We start from the raw sequence: 18,078 nt of genomic DNA, 5'->3' as shown, positions 1-18,078 counted from the left end.
CTGTTACTACTTATCAGTGATATACGTAGGTTGGAACTTAAGTAGTGGAAACACTGCTGTGCAGACACTATGCAATGGAATCTACTATTGTCGCTGATAGCACACGTTGTTCACATACCTACCTTACCTCCGAGCAAATGGACTCGCTCGTCCCACGTCACCGGCGTGCGCACAATCGAGGGAAACACAGTCACTTGTGAGCGAGAGGTCTAACGTAACGGTGTCACTATGTTTTGGAAACAGGAACAACGGAGTTGGATCAAGACTGAATGTGCTAGAGGTCGTACAGCACTACAGTGTCATCATGGTCTTCAAGAGGCGTGCAGGGAATCGGCAATGCCGTACAGAACAGTGGCACGTTGGGTAAAAGCCTTCAACGAAGGTCGGCAAACTGTGGCAGACGTGCATCGGGCAGGTCGTCCTAGCGTCTCTGAAGAAGAAGTGCATGCTGTTGCCGCGTTAGTGGACAGTGATCGACAACATACGATTCGTGAGCTCGCCCACGAAACCGGATTAGCGCATACGACTGTGCTTCGCATCCTGAAGGAACGCCTGGGCATGGGAAAAACTGCATCACGAATGGTTCCGCATGACTTGACGGAAATGCAGAAATGGATGCGTTACGACGCTGCTCAGATGGACTTGGAGCGCTATGAGCGCGAAGGAGAGGCTTCCTTACGCCGCATCGTAACACTGGATGAGACGTGGACCACATCGTACGAGCCAAAAGTGAAAAGCCAATCCAACGAATGGCGTCATTATGGGTCGCAGCGAAAGTCAAAAGTGCGTCAGAACCCCAGCGTGGTGAAAGTTATGGTGATTCCCGTGTACAACTGTGATGGTGTTATCCTAACGCATTACGTTCCTCCATGGCAGACCGTCAATGCACAGTATTACTGTTCGGTTTTGGAGCATCACCTGCGACCAGCTTTGCTAAAGAAGTGGCGATACTTTCTGCGCAACCCACCCATCATTTTGCACGACAATACACAGGCGCATACAGAGCAAGCTGTGGCTGCTCTGTTCGATCGATGGGACTGGGAAGTACTGTACCATCCACCATAGTCCCCGGACTTAAGTCCTTATGACTTTGATTTGATTCCGAAGATGAAGGAATCCATGCCATTCACTTCAGAACTGTTCCAGAGTCTGTTTTATGTAAAAAGCTCTGCGGGGATTCACATAAAAAATTCGGAGGCATTACTTTTCAGCGCCCCCTCGCAGGGGTTGAGTCGAACTCGTGATTTTGCGTTTAAACTGCGCGATGTTTAGATCCAGACCGCAGATACAGTAGCAGTATAGCTCGATCTGTGGACAGTATGTCCTCTAGAAACTTTTGCTTCCAACAGTTTTGACAGTGTGTCTCGACGGTCAGAGTGAGTCCACATCTCGTGGTCGTGCGGTAGCGTTCTCGCTTCCCACGCCCGGGTTCCCGGGTTCGATTTCCGGCGGGGTCAGGGATTTTCTCTGTCTCGTGATGACTGGGTGTTGTGTGATGTCCTTAGGTTAGTTAGGTTTAAGTAGTTCTAAGTTATAGGGGACTGATGACCATAGATGTTAAGTCCCATAGTGCTCAGAGCCATTCGAACCATTTTTTGTCAGAGTGAAGTACATGGTTCAGACAGCCTCTGCGGCGACCAGATTTTATATCAAAGGCTGCAAATATCCGTTATGGATGTCATCACTACAGACGGCATAGTTAGAGAAAAAGGAAAGACACTGTGATGTGAATGTGCACTTAAAGAAAGTACATCCAAAACAAATGCTGTTCTGTCAGGTGACATACCTTTTTACGCAGTTATTATGGATAATAACGAGTTTCGGAATGCATGCAAATAAAAACATACCTCCTCTACTTTTAAAAGCGTAAAGACAACGAACTTGCTGTAGGCTACAGAGTAGTGTGTCCACGTCCGCTGCTGACGAACAGAGAGTTGTATGTACATAGCCAGCTGGTCTCTACACAGTCAATTAGACTTGACATTGATGTAACGATCCACAGCAAATCGATATTTGTAAAAGGCTATCGAAATTCATATACTTCCATTAACTTTCGATATATGTAGCATATCAATACTTTTCGCCGACTCTTATAATTCTTTATCCTATGTATTTTAACTGGTAATTATGCCTAAGTTATCATTAATATTCACAATTCTGCAAAACGAACTTATCAAAACTAATATTTATTGAGTACTTTTAGTACCACGTTCATATATGACACTTTATTTCAAATATTAGTGAAACGGTAAAAAAACGCAAAACTTTCAACAAATTCCAGTGATCATTCGAGATAAGGGCAAATAATAAGAAAAATACTCGAAGGAGAAACTTTGAAAGTAATACCGTACGTGATAGCGCCTAGTAAGTCCAATCCCCTTTGTGTATGACACGATTTTTGGTTTAGCCAAACATTGTCTACCACCTTTTTGTTCCCAGGTCTGCCTCCGTGTAGGTTTAGTGTAATCGACCCTACAAATTTTCTTTATTTTAAAAGCAGTGATAATAGAGATATACGGGTAATATACGAGGAAGCACAGAGACCGGTAAACAAGGAAAACTAAGAGAGTAGTACGCGAATTAGAAACATCGCACATCAGCCTGTATATCCAAGACGAACTGACCAAAATAAGGGAAAGGTTCGGGATAGGTTCAAAATTCGGAATGAAAGGATTTCAGCGGTAAGGCTGACATTGCTATCCTCACTGTAGTGAAGAAGGGTTGTATGTTGTAGCGAGTGAATGGTCTACTAGGCACAGGATATGACTTGACAATAAACGAAAAAAGGCGAAAGAAGTGGGGAGTACCAGAAACGAAGTTAGAGACAGGCAACATTATAAGTGGGTACACCTAGTAGAGAAAGTGAAGGAATTGTGTTATCTTTGGAGCACAATAACGCATGAAGGATGAAGAAAGAAGAATAGGCCTAAGAAAAGGGGGCAATCCTCGCTAAAAGAAGTTACTGGTATTAAACATAGGCCTTAATCTGAAGGAGAAATTTCTGAAAATGTACGGCCCTTAGATAGATCTTAATCATGGAATACGGCAAAACAGGAAAAGAAGAGATTCGAAGCGTTTCAGAAGGATACTGAAAATTAATTGGACTCGAAATATAAGAAATGAGGTATCCCGTAGACTCGACGAGTACCTATTAAGCGTCGATCGCTTTTGCACAATCTGGTTAACGACCTAACCAGTTAGAAAAACTGCGATTACCAATGTCATGCGCTCCATGAAAATTTCAACGCCAAACGCGAATGACTAGTAGTTTCATAGTACTCATGATGACAAGTGGATTTACGTTCAATTCGAAAATCACCTTTAACTCTTGTTATCTAACACGAAGGATATTAAATGTCTACGGTATTCATGAGCAGCTACTTTTGCCAGTGAGTGAACTTTAATCGACTGTTTTGTTCAGGATATGCTTTCAAACCCCTGCACCTAAAATCAACGATAACTAAGCAAAGCGTTCGTGCCTGACAGACTCAAACGCAGCAAGAATCGTGATTAATGGTTCAAATTGCACTGAGCAGTATGGGACTCAACATCTGAGGTCATCACCCCCCTAGAACTTGGAACTACTTAAACCTAACTAACCTAAGGACATCACACACATCCATGCCCGAGGCAGGATTCGAACCTGCGATCGTAGCAGCAGCGCGGTTCCGGACAGAAACGCCTAGAACCGTTCGCCCACCGCGACCGGCGTGATTAATGACTAGTCACAAAGAGAAGGGATGTTTCTAATGTTTCACCAGTATCAGTTAGCAAGTAAGTCTGAACTTGTAATTACATGACAAGGGTTACTGTACTGGACGGAGACTCATATACAGCAGTTATTATCCCTATCAACTAACCACCAAAGATATTGAATATTGTTTCATTCACAGGTAGCAAAGTGTGTGTGTTCAAACTTGAAATGATGTGAACTAAAGCTTTGTATTGGATATATTTTAGAACTCAGCACTTAACCAGATTGTTAACTGAGCGCAATGAAATATCAGATATCGTATTTATTCACCAGTAGCGAGATGTTTCAAGCTGAAACGAAGAGATGAAAAATTATTACTGTACGGAGAATCGAACGTGGTACCTATCGCCGTTGTTTTTTAGCCACAAATATACATTAAATATCGTTACCATGCAGCAGTAGTGAGATATACACACTTTTGAACTAGAAATAACATGCCGCAAAGTTCTGTGCTGACAGGGAGTCGAGTCCTGCAGACGTCATCGTTCTTGACTACCAGCGAAGAGGCGTTAATTGTCAAATTATTTTCCACCAGTAGCTAGGAGTGGCGTGTTACAACTTTAAACGATGTAATGGAAGGTGGTGGCTCTCTTTCGTTATTGTTGACTAGGCACGAAGAGCTATTAAAATTCAAAATTATTTTTTCACGAGTAGTTAGATGTACTGCTGGTAGAGCTTGAAATGTCATTATGAAAATTTTTGTGCTAGATCGTTATTATAATCCAGATATGCACCTTTTGTGGAGGCCTTGAGGACTTTGGAATCTTTGTGAAACAACTGAGCGATGGAACTGAATGTCTGAAGTTCTTATAAAATACGAAATACGTACCCTTTGATCTTACCTGACGATTGGTTCGTTAGTTGAACTGAAATTTCTAATGTAAGAAAGATTATTTGTGACTGAGTTTCTACTCATGGCAACTTTAGTCCCTGTCATGAGCGGATATAAACCGACTCTGCTCCAGTCGACAGCGAAGGTTATCATATTTAATCGTGATTTGCAACCATGGAGCTACCGCCCGTTCTTCACTTGTCGTCACCAGATATGAAGGGAATCTGTTCGGGCTGGTTAGAAATCGTAGTCTGAAGTGGGAACTGAACCCATACCACTCACATACCAAACTAGCATCAATCCAACACACCACTCAACTCCACATTTGGCTCGATCACGATTTTGTCGTAATGGAGTTTGCGCCACACTGGATAAGAGTTAACTATTCACAAACTCAACCTGACTCGCTGTGATTACAATTAAAAATAATTGAAGTTCATCCGAAAATATCTATGGAGATCAAAAATAGTTCTTAATAGTAAGCTAGTCGTACAAGTTCTTCGTTTTAGCTATTTAGTCTGAGTGTCAGCTATGACAGTGGAACACAGATAAAACTATGTGCGTAACAAAAAAAGTACAGTAGAAGATTAGAGACACACCTCAAATTTATAAGAGTTCCATACAGAGCAGTGTTCCCTAGTGGTCTCCTACAGTGACCATTTTTTATAGACAAAGAACTGTACCGAAAAGTGATTGGAGGAACCGCAAGGAAGTTACAATACGTGGGCTGCATGCATATTAGGCGGAACCAGTTCCAGTTGTTTGGATTTTTTTGAGCGTGATGGTACATATATAATGTACCCCCTTCAGAAGCCTCCTGCGAGGCGCACTTTATATCACGCTTCTAGTGGCTGACTGTTCTCCCACACTATAGTTGGAGTGCGATCTCGATCCTATTCCCCCGACCGCAAAACAGCAAGTATCGAAAGTTGGTGTGCTTCATATATCTTGTTCGTCCTTCGACTTCAATTACCCGTTCCGTGCTTAGAAATTCCCACAGCTGAGTTGGTCAATCAATTGCACTGCATTAGCAGGAGCAAGGAGCGGGTTCGAGACCGGTACTGACACAATGTGACAGTTGTTTTAATGTGCCAGGAATATTTAGTCTCATCTTTCTTTCATCTTTTGTTTCAGAAAGGAAGACAACGCGTCTTTCGAGAAGTGCCTGATGTTGAACTCGAGCAGCGACGAGCCCATTCCCTGCCAGCACGGCTGGGACTACGACCGCACGTGGTTCTCTCGCACGGCGCCCTCGCAGGAGGACTGGGTGTGCGAGGACGAACTCAAGGTGGTCAACGTCTTCTCCTTTGGACAGCTGGGTGAAGTTGTTGGAACGCTCGCCTTCGCGCATATCGGAGATATGTGAGTGTCATCATCACGACAGACGCCATAATTTCCGTTCAGACGCTTCACACTTGGCAACTACTACTGCTGAAATTATAGTACGTATAGTTTAAATGAACACTTTTTCTCTCCAATGGAGCAGCTCCTTTTTATTTTTCAAATAGCACAGTAAATTGGGACTAGTACAATGACGTTCCAGTCGTGCTGGTTCGTTGCTTTTGTATCATTCTTTCAAAGAAAGGAAGGAAGATCTGTGTTTAACGTCCCGTCGACAACGCGGTCATTGGAGACTGAACACAATCTCGGATTACGAAAAGAAGGAAATCGGCCGTGCCCTTTTAAAAGGAATCATTTCTATGGAGCGATTTAGGGAAATCGCGAAAAACCTAAATCTGAACTTCCGGACGGGAATTTGAGCCGTCGTCCTCCCAAATGCGAGTCCACATTCTTTTGAGACAGATGGAAATGGAATGAGCGTGTGGCACCGGCGGCCGGGGAGTCCCATCCGGGGAAGTTCGGCCGACAACTGCAATTCTCACTTCACTCGACACCACATCGCCACATTGGCGACTTGCGCGCCGGTGACGAGGGTGAAATGATGATAACACAACAACCAGTCCCCGAGCGGAGAAAATCTCCAACCCGGCCGGGAATCAACCCGGGCCCGCTTCCATGGGAAGCGAGCACGTTACCACCCAGCTGTTTTGAGACAGATGTCCTCGGAATACAAATTACTTGCAGTAGACACCAATAAATTTTATTAAACTTATACAACTCAGGAAGTAATACAGTACAAATCAGGTTACTTAGGTGGAAATAAGGAAAAAGTGGCTTTTATTGTACTTTAAAATGTACAGGGGTTGGACAAAAATATGGAAACAATAACAGAAATGTATTCTTGAACATAAATGCCGATGCTAACCAAGCCTGAAGGTTGCACTGTTGTATTTGACGACGTTCGGGACTTGTACAACGTCTTCAATCCATTGCATGTATTAGTCGTGTTGGGTATAGATGCCATTGCGTTATGTTGAAGCCAAGTGAACTCGAATTTGGGCAGACTGTTCATGATCGTATGGCAGGCGCTTCAGTAACCAGGGTAGTCGAAGTGTTTGGTGTTTCAGGAGGCACCGTACCAAAGATTTATACCACACGTAGGCAAAGCGGAAGAACATGATCCATCAGCCGCGCGGGGTACCAGTGCAATCTCGGGCGCCTTGCCACGGTTCGCGCGGCTCACCCCGTCGGAGGTTCGAGTCCTCCCTAGGGCATGGATGTGTGTGTGTTGTCCTTAGCGCAAGTTAGTTTAAGTTAGTTTAAATAGTATGTAAACCTAGGGACCGATGACCTCAGCAGTTTGGTCCCATAAGAACTTACCAGAAATTTCAAAAAACAACATCATTCATTAAGTTACATAGCGGAAGAAAGTGGTTTTGGGTGATCGTGATAGACGATCGTGGAAGAGGATTGTCACGAAAAATAATAGGACGATAGCTGCAAACTACAGAACTGTATGTCGCACTCGCGAACCCTCTCAGCACCGAAACAACGCGAAGGGAGCTCCGTAAGCAGGAAATTTCAGGCAGAGCTGGAATTCGAAAGCCACATAGCAGTAATGCAAATGCTCTTAAGAGAAAGCGTGGTACTGAAACGACAAAACCTGGACTATAAAACAATGGAAGAAAGTCATTTTGGAACCGCGCTGCTTCTTCGGTCGCAGGATCGAATCCTGCCTCGGGCATGGATGTGTGTGATGTCCTTAGGTTAGTTAGATTTCAGTAGTTCTAAGTTCTAGGGGACTGATGACCTCAGGTGTTAAGTCCCATAGTGCTCAGAGCCATTTTAAGAAAGTCATTTGGTCGGATGAGACTTGTTTCACGCTGTTTCCAATTTTTGGCCGAGTTTACGTCCCGAAGAGCGAAACACGGCAGGGTTTCGGTGGTGATTTGAGTCGCCTTATAGTGGTATTCCGTGGGCCCATGGTTACTGTACAAGATCGTATTGCTGCGAAGAATTACGTGGCCATTGTGACTGATGAACTCCACCCCAAGGTATAATGTTTGTTCCCCAGTCATGCTGTGTTCTCAGACGACAGGGCCCTTTTTCACACAGCTCGCATCGTCCAGGACTGGTTTTGTGAGCACTTGGATAAAATTTAGTATCTGCTCTGGTCACCACAGTCAGCAGATCTCTATTATTGAGCCTGTGTGGTCTACTTTGGAGGCAAGGCTGCATCATCGCTACCCACCTCCATTATCGATACGCTGATCTTGCCGTTATTTTGCTGGAAGAATGGTATAAGAGTCCCTTGAAATCCATAGAGGACCTGTGTTTAGAAATTCCGAGATGTTTTGAACGCCAATGGTTTGCCCACACCGTATTGGCCATGGTAATTTGTAGTGGTTCTGGTGTTTTCATATCTTTGTCCACACCTGTGTTTTTGATAGGAAAAGGTTTACGTTTCACAGCACGGCCTTGAGTTGCAGACTCAATATTTTTTGTTATTGAGAAAGTGCGTCAGTTGTTGCACTCCGAATGAAACTTATTAAAACCATAGCCATTTTTTAAACTAATTCCATATTTTTCATCTACTGTCGAATTCTCTCACTTCTCTATAGCGGTGTACATATACACAATCTTCGTGTTTCTTAGCTTGAATATCATCTATATTACTGTTTCCAGAAGCTCTTGTATGATGCTGAAGAACATGTTTGCAGTTTTAGCTGAAACGTTTGCACATATTTCGATAAGCACATTACTTCATAAATGATGCAGTCATATAGAAAAATAAAATGGAAATAAATCGTTATATGAAGTGAGAGTTTACTGCTTCATGGATTTTGTACAGTAAAGCCCAATAGTGGATATTTATCACGTATCTATTCAATATGACTCTCAATGCCATGTTGTACATGAGGAAAAGATGTAGCATTTCAAAGCAACATATTTTGTTCCCTAAGATTTAAGAAGAGCTATTCAAGAATGGTAATGAGTCAGCTGTTCCGAGCTATGCACTCCGTACTCAAACTGACATTCTTAACCTCTATGGGGATAGACTGCCAGACAGTACTGCATAACTGCGTAACTAGCATGCGTCAAATCTGTTCCAAAGCAAACTCCACAACAGTTCACACTTTTATAAAGAATTGTTTCTTATAGTAAAGTAGAAAAAATGGTTCAAATGGCTCTGAGCACAATGGAACTTAACTGCTGTGGTCATCAGTCCCCTAGAACCTAGAACTACTTAAACCTAACTAACCTAAGGACATCACACACATCCATGCCCGAGCCAGAATTCGAACCTGGCGCGGTTCCAGACTGAAGCGCCCAGAACCGCTCGGCCACACCGGCCGGCAGTGAAGTAGAAACATCAAGAACGTCTAGCGAAACAGAAAAACAAGTGGCAGCCGCCTATGTTACTGCACTATGTTCGATGGTCACTGAGCGAGTGTCTATTTGAATATACACTACGGGAAAAAAATTAGTACACCTAGAAGGCAACGTCACGTCGATTATGATGTGATGACAGCAAAGACATCTGGGGGATAGTAGATGTACCGATAATGATTTCAACGTCGACCGCCAACAGATAGCGCAGTGACGTAGCTACCAGATTGCCACATTTGTCTACCCTTTAATAGGGAATGCTCACAGCCAGAAGGCTTACTGTGGTGCAGACGTATAAACCAAGCAGGTAACCATGCTCCGGAGAGACACTCGTGCTTCCCACAGCCAACTGGCTAATTTGAAAGGGATTAAATTGTGGCCTTCCTAGTGACGGGATTGTCCTTTCGGAGAATTGCCACACAAGTTGGATGCGCTGCCTCAGTTATGCAACGATGCTGGTATCAGTGGTCACGCGAACATTCTCACACCCATAGAGGAGGTTCTGGTCGTCCATGCAGCACAGAGGCCGACCAGGATAGCCGTATTGTGAGGCCAGCAATGGCTGATCGTACAGCTACCACAGCACGTATATGAGGGCTTTTGAGCCCAGAGGTGTCAACCCGAACTGCTGTGAACTGGTTATCAGCAGTGGGGCTACGGGCACACACACGGTACAGCATCGACGTGCGCGGTTCGACTGGTGCCGTCAAAGGATCACTTGGAAGATGGAATAACGTGCCGTGGTCTTCAGTGATGAAAGCAAATTTGCCTGCACGCAAGTGATGGCCGTTAGCGCTGATGACGTCGTCCTTATGAGCGCTGTCTCGTAGAGTTCATTCGTCCAAGACGCATTGGTCCCATCCCATGCTTTACGGAGTAGGGACCGATAAGCTACAAATCTCGTTCACCTTTAGTGTTTCTGGAGGGGACGCTTATCACCTCACGGTAGGTGCAGAACGGTCCGTTCTTGCCACAGGAAAGTGATGTGTCGTTCCAACAGAATAATGCTCGCACACACACTGCCCGTGAAAGTGAAAGTGCTCTGCAAGACGTGCGGTAACTTGCCTGGCCAGCACGATCTCCGTACTTGTCTCCAATAGGGCGCGTGTGGGATGCGACGGGACGAGAAGTGACTCGCGCGACTTGTCCTCCAAACACGTCTGACAGTTACTGGCCAGTGTAAATAAGCAAGAATCTACATCTACATCTACATACATACGGTGTGTGGCGGAGGGTACCTTGAGTACCTCTATCGGTTCCCCCTTCTATTCCAGTCTCGTATTGTTCGTGGAAAGAAGGATTGTCGGTATGCTTCTGTATGGGCTCCAATCTTTCTGAATTTATCCTCATGGTCTCTTCGCGAGATATACGTAGGAGGGAGCAATATACTGCTTGACTCTTCGGTGAAGGTATGTTCTCGAAACTTTGACAAAAGCCCGTACCGAGCAACTGAGCGTCTCTCCTGCAGAGTCTTCCACTAGAGTTTATCTATCATCTCCGTAACGCTTTCGCGATTACTAGATGATCCTGTAACGAAGCGCGCTGCTCTCCGTTGGATCTTGTCTATCTCTTCTATCAACCCTATCTGGTACGGATCCCACACTGCTGAGCAGTATTCAAGCAGTGGGCGAACAAGCGTACTGTAACGTACTTCCTTTGTTTTCGGAATGCATTTCCTTAGGATTCCTCCAATGAATCTCAGTCTGGCATCTGCTTTACCATCGATCAACTTTATATGATCATTCCATTTTAAATTACCCCTAATGCCTACTCCCAGATAATTTATGGAATTAACTGCTTCCAGTTGCTGACCTGCTATTTTGTAGCTAAATGATAAGGGACTTATTTCTCTATGTATTCGCAGCACATTACGCTTGTCTACATTGAGATTCAATTGCCATTCCCTGCACCATGCGTCAATTCGCTGCAGATCCTCCTGCATTTCAGTACAATTTTCCATTGTTACAACCTCTCGATATACCACAGCATCATCCGCAAAAAGCCTCAGTGAACTTCCGATGTCATCCACAAGGTCATTTATGTATATTGTGAATAGCAACGGTCCTACGACACTCCCCTGCGGCACACCTGAAATCACTCTTACTTCGGAAGACTTCTCTCCATTGAGAATGACATGCTGCGTTCTGTTATCTAGGAACTCTTCAATTCAATCACACAATTGGTCTGATAGTCCATATGCTCTTACTTTGTTCATTAAACGACTGTGGGGAACTGCATCGAACGCCTTGCGGAAGTCAAGAAACACGGCATCTACCTGGGAACCCGTGTCTATGGCCCTCTGAGTCTCGTGGACGAATAGCACGAACTGGGTTTCACACGATCGTCTTTTTCGAAACCCATGCTGATTCCTACAGAGTAGATTTCTAGTCTCCAGAAAAGTCATTATACTCGAACATAATACGTGTTCCAAAATTCTACAACTGATCGACGTTAGAGTTAGAGATATATAGTTCTGCACATCTGTTCGACGTCCCTTCTTGAAAACGGGGATGACCGGTGCCCTTTTCCAATCCTCTGGAACGTTACGCTCTTCTAGAGACCAACGGTACACCGCTGCAAGAAGGGGGGCAAGTTCCTTCGCGTACTCTGTGTAAAATCGAATTGGTATACCATCAGGTCCAGCGGCCTTTCCTCTTTTGAGCGATTTTAATTGTTTCTCTATCCTTCTGTCGTCTATTTAGATATCTACCATTTTGTCATCTGTGCGACAATCTAGAGAAGGAACTACAGTGCTGTCTTCCTCTGTGAAACAGCTTTGGAAGAAGATATTTAGTATTTCGGCCTTAAGTCTGTCATCCTCTGTTTCAGTACCATTTTGGTCACAGAGTGTTTGGACATTTTGTTTTGATCCACCTACCGCTTTGACATCAGACCAAAATTTCTTAGGATTTTCTGCCAAGTCAGTACATAGAACTTTACTTTCGAATTCATTGAACGCCTCTCGCATAGCCCTCCTCACACTACATTTCGCATCGCGTAATTTTTGTTTGTCTGCAAGGCTTTGGCTATGTTTATGTTTGCTGTGAAGTTCCCTTTGCTTCCGCAGCAGTTTTCTAACTCGGTTGTTGTACCACGGTGGCTCTTTTCCATCTATTACGATCTTGCTAGGCACATACTCATCTAACGCATATTGTACGATGGTTTTGAACTTTGTCCTCTGATCCTCAACACTATCTGTACTCGAGACAAAACTTTCGTGTTGAGCCATCAAGTACTCTGAACTCTGCTTTTTGTCACTTCTGCTGAACAGAAAAATCTTGCTACCTTTTTTAATATTTCTATTTACGGCTAAAATCATCGATGCTTTATGATCGCTGATTCCCTGTCCTGCGTTAACTGTTTCAAATAGTTCGGGTCTGTTTGTCACCAGAAGGTCTAATATGTTATCACCACGAGTCGGTTCTCTGTTTAACTGCTCTAGGTAGTTTTCAGATAAAGTACTTAAAAACAATTTAACTGGATTCTTTGTCCCTGCCACCCGTTATGAACGTTTGAGTCTCCCAGTCTATATCCGGCAAATTAAAATCTCCACCCAGAACTATAACATGGTGGGGAAATCTACTCGAAATATTTTCCAAATTATCCTTCAGGCGCTCAGCCACAACAGCTGCTGAGCCATGGGGCCTATAGAGACATCCAATTACCATGTCTGAGCCTGCTTTAACCGTGACCTTTACCCAAATTATTTCACATTTCGGATCTCCGTCAATTTCCTTCGATACTATTGCACTTCTTATGGCTTTAAACACGCCTCCCCCTTCACTGTCCAGCCTGTCTCTGCGGTATACATTCCAATCTGAGTTTAGGATTTCATTACTGTTTACGTCTGTTTTCAGTCAACTTTCTGTCCCTAGTACTATATGGGCGTTGTGACCGTTTATTAATGAGAGCAGTTCTGGGACCTTTCTATAGACGCTCCTGCAGTTTATTATTAGCACATTAATATTGTTATTCCCTGTTGCAATTTGCCGACTCCTACCTTGCCGCGTCTCAGGAGGCGTCTTGTCGGGCCTAAGGAGGGGATTCTCTAACCTAAAATACCCCCATGTGCACTCCACACGTACTCCGCTACCCTTGTAGCCGCTTCCGGCGTGTAGTGCGCGCCTGACCTATTCAGGGGGACCCTACATTTCTCCACCCGATAGCGGAGGTCGAAAATTTGCACCCCAGATCTCTGCAGAAGCGTCTGAGCCTCTGGTTTAAGCCTTCTACTCGGCTCCAAACCGGAGGACCGCGATCGGTTCTGGGAACGATACCACAAATAGTTAGCTCAGATTCCACCCCGCGAGCGAGGCTTTCCGCCTTCACCATTTCCGCCAAGCGCCTGCACGAACTGAGGATGACCTCTGAACCCAGACGGCAGGAGTCATTGGTGCCGACATGAGCAACAATTTGCTGTCGGGTGCACCCAGTGCTCTCTATCGCCGCCGGCAGAGCCCCCTCCACATCTCGGATGAGACCCCCCGGCAAGCAGACAGAGTGAACACTGGCCTTCTTCCCCGACCTTTCCGCTATTTCCCTAAGGGGCTCCATCACCCGCCTAACGTTGGAGCTACCAATAACTAATAAACCCCTCCCCCCGTGTGCCTGCTCGGACCTTGCTGAAGGAGCGGCCGCATGTCCACTCACAGGCAGAGCGGGCGATGCCACACGGCCAGCCTCCACATTGACCCTCCGCCTCGTGCGCCGCGAACGCCGCTGAACCCGCCACTCCCCTTGGGGAGAGGGTGTCCCAACCGCGCCTGGTACCCGCGAAGCTGTCTCGACAGCAGGGACAGTGGGTGAAGCATGTAACACCTGAGGTGTACCATGCGACGCACCAGACTCCCCACTGCCGCTACACTCCGAGGCAGCAGCCTGAAGACGGCTGACCGCGGCCATCAACACGTTCAGCTGTTCGCGAACAGTGGCCAGCTCCTTCTGCGTCCGTACACAGCAGTCACACAACGGTTTGTGGCCCTTGCTTTGCGCAAAAGTAACCCTTTGTATGCCTCAGATAATTTTCTACTTTGCCGATATTTTCCTGTCTGTTCACATAGCGCCCCCAATCTAACGAAACTATCAGTCACTGTACTTAAACAGCTCATCGTCTTGGCAATTCGACGATTAGAGAGTCCCATTTCCTTGTTCTTGCCTATTTTTCCGTTTTCATCACATGACAATTGTTTTCCGCTTAGTATTGTCACAATCGTCATTATATACACAACATTCACTGTCATTAATGCGTCTGCTTCCTATCTGCAGTAAAGGCACGTACGCACACATTAACACCGCACGGAGCCTACTGTCATTATACCGAGCTCCACTTCTACCACCTGAATCGTTGATGTCTTTTTATATACTGTACTACTGACATTAACTGCGATATCATTTTACTGCATTTGTCGGCATACTAGATTTCATACCATTGCATATACATTGTGCACAACTATTCTAATCGAGAATATTAATTTTCCTGATAAAACAGGGTGGCGCACGAAATGTGTTACCATTTTGTTTTTGAATATAAACTTTATTGTCAACACAATCTGAAAGGAACATATACTACAATGAATAACCGTCCATGGAGATTTGTTCTAACTCAGCACATGCTCAATATGTCCACCATTTCGTTTCCTAACTTCGTTCAAACGAACACTGAAGTTAGTGATTACCCTACAGCACATGTCTTCCGTAATTTCACTGCAAGCTTGAAGAATAAGTCTTCTGAGCTCCATTAAATCACGTGGACGTTTCGGGAAAATTTTTTCCTTTAGTTACCCCTATCCTACGCCCATTGAGCAAACAGTAGTCTTTGCTGCTTGTGTCCTTCAGTGAGCTTCTGTGCACAGTTCATCTTGTATGGGTACATATGGAAGTCACTTTTAAGAATGCGTTGAATGGAGCGTCTGGGTATTCCCAGTTGCACTGCTGCCTTTCTACACGATTTCCCGGGACTTCTCTGTACAGCAACTCATACCCCTTTAATATTCTCCGGCGAACAAGCAGGTTCAGGCCGAGGTCGCTTCGCTTCCAATACAAATTTATCGTACAACCTCTGGATGGTCTTCTTGCAAGGGACCCGTCGTGTGTTAAACTGTTGTCGAAAACGCCTCTGAGTCACAACAAGGCTTTTCGTTTCATGAAAAAGTAACACAATTGCCGACCGTTGCTGTGTCGTCAGTCTTCCATTGTCAGCCATTGCTGCTTACTAGTCTCCTAGCGGCAGTATCGTGAATTACACGTCATTTCGTAACTCATTTGTTTTTCCAAGCTCTGCGGGTACTTCTGTAGAGATCCCAGCGGGATATCTAATGTGCGTCATAAATTGTGAAAGAAACAATTGGTAACACATTTCGTGAGCCACCCTGCGCCTTTATACTGATTCCACAACAGAATGCGTTGTCGAGAGTATCGGTTATCCCGCAAATCAAGCAACATACCTACTCTTGAGTCGACATCCGTACAGATTCATGCTAATGAGTAAACCTAACAGAAATACGGACAACCGTGTGATGTGTTGATCTCCTGGTACCGGGCAGGTGGGGCCGGCGCACGGCGTTCTTCCTGTCGGCGCTGACGTCATCGGCGACGCACTGCCTGATGGTGGCCACGGCGCACTCTTACCCGCTCTTCGTGGCCGTCTCCACGCTAGCCAGCGCCACCAACGCAGCCTCCTTCCAGGCGCCGCTCACCTTCAGTAAGTGCATCTCCGTAAGCTGGCCTGCTAAATTATCCAACGAGAACATGAGAAAATCTCTCGACCTGGCAGGTGGATCAGAAGTGAACTCATGGTTGGTCTATACAGAGCAAAGTGTAATCTTATGTTCAAAATCAAAGAATACAATTCTTACTTCAAATACTTCAGGTTACCGACTGCCAAAGCTCGTTTGCAGATAAGCGGATTGTCTACAAGGAAAATGATTACTGTCTTTAGCAATCCAGTTCACTTCTCGCCCATTCAGTCTTTTGCATGGTCAAGAAGACTTACTTCATATTCACCAATTATTGTCTTCCCCTTCCCAACGTCATCATCCCATATCCCACATATGTAATAAACAAGAAAATTTGTGAAAGATTATGTAGGTCAGAAATCAAACCCACATATACTTAGAGACATTTATTTACTTGGATTACAGTCGGAAGTACAGATCTAAACAAAAAACAGAAATAAGGTATATAATCAAACCATCAAAATAAGCTACTCTTCCAAGGAATAAACAATGCATTTCACTGGTTGGTCTCTTGTTCCCACACACCGCCCCCCCCCCCTCCCCTAAAGTGCGTCCACCTGGGATGTAGGGATATTTGAATTTGACTTGTCGTCCAACTCTTGTACGAACGACAGCTGTTGCGTCGGTGTGAGCACTATTGTGACTGGTTGCTCTGTAGTTCTCTGGCATCTTGGCACTGTCTCTTCAGTTCGACTAGATACAGGTGTAACATTACGAGTCAAGATAGCTGTAACGGAAATTGAATAGCGGAAAGTTATCATTAAAAACGCACGCCGCGCGATTTAATTGAATGGCGTAAAGTTATCATTAAAAACGCACGCCGCGCGATTTGTGACGATTTGTTTGGTCATAATAGTAGTAACATGCTTTTGAATACAATTAAAATATAACAGCGATACTTGTTTAGTGTTATTGGAAACAATATGTAGTAAATTAATGAGTAAGGTAGCCGATCCTATAAGAAGAGGTGAAATTGGGCATATTAAGGTGTTTTGCTTTATGTCGACTAAGCCCATGATACGGCGTCTTTTTTTCCGTTTACTCTTAGAAAACAAAAAACAAATAAGTAAGGAAGTGCTAATTGTGCGTTGTGAAAAATATAGGGGCGAATTTTAAATAGCTACAGTGTATAATCAGACTAACAAATGGACATTCAGTTACGCGAAATAGCGGACAGCGAAGTGTGGTCATTAAATTGAGTACACCTACAGGGCGGTCAATTCCGGGATAAGTCTATTCGCATCTCACGAGGGACGCGGTATTGAGACCGGTTTTTTTTTATTATATCACGGAGAGCGGGCTTCAATTTATAAAAAGGAGAAAAGCTGTATCATTATCATTGACTGTTGGTGTTAAGCAACCAAAACTGTTCATCAAAGGGTTTCGGTGAATGAGTGGTGAATGCGAAATGAAACTGTGAACGAAGTTATGTTAAAAAATAAAGCAGAAGAGACAAGACAGTTTGGTCGTATCTGTTATTATTCCATCAACCGTAACATTTCTTCTCGTTGTACGAAGCCTTTATAGACGATCGTTATGACAATTTGCTTTGAAGGGATCTCGTTACGAGTTAAGTTTTGGGGACCTGGTCAACAGGGGATAGTTCGTAGATCTTAGCTACTGTAGCTATTCTGGAATCAGGTGCTACTGTGACCGTTGTGTGTCGTCAATGGCTTAAGGTCATCATATCTCATGCTCTAAGATCGACGCGCCTTTCCTCTTGGTATAACGGTGTCTCACGGTAACAACGACAACGCCGACGGCGAAGGAAGATACGGTAGACAGGCTCGCCTGACCATAGATCATTCTGAAATGGAGGAGTACTTCCATGCTTCGGTGATGTTAAGGTCCATGTTGGTTTCACTCTTTCAGTGGACGCTCTGACAGTTTTTCCATTTTGCGAGATTCCTATAGTATGGGCATTACGTCGCAGTACACGGTTGGGCCCAATATAAGGAGGTTGTAGGAGAGCCCATATGGTGTCTGTGCGCAACGTGACGTGCGAGCAATCCGCCAGTGCTTTGTGC

At 44.7% G+C, this 18,078-nt stretch overlaps 1 protein-coding gene across 1 annotated transcript in view; it reads left to right on the top strand.

Moving 5' to 3' along the window:
- LOC126188547 (solute carrier family 22 member 7-like) overlaps positions 1-18,078 on the top strand; it is a 172,560-nt gene that overhangs the window by 27,786 nt on the left and 126,696 nt on the right. The window contains exons 3-4 of the mRNA XM_049930150.1: positions 5,721-5,948; positions 15,860-16,017. Of these exons, the coding sequence (XP_049786107.1) occupies positions 5,721-5,948; positions 15,860-16,017 (386 nt within the window). The remainder of the gene's footprint in view (positions 1-5,720; positions 5,949-15,859; positions 16,018-18,078) is intronic.

This window comes from Schistocerca cancellata, chromosome 1 (genome assembly GCF_023864275.1).
Source record: "Schistocerca cancellata isolate TAMUIC-IGC-003103 chromosome 1, iqSchCanc2.1, whole genome shotgun sequence".
Classification (NCBI taxonomy): Eukaryota; Metazoa; Arthropoda; class Insecta; order Orthoptera; family Acrididae; genus Schistocerca; species Schistocerca cancellata.
Note: the sequence above shows the minus strand (reverse complement) of the source record. Positions and strands in the feature narration are given on the sequence as shown.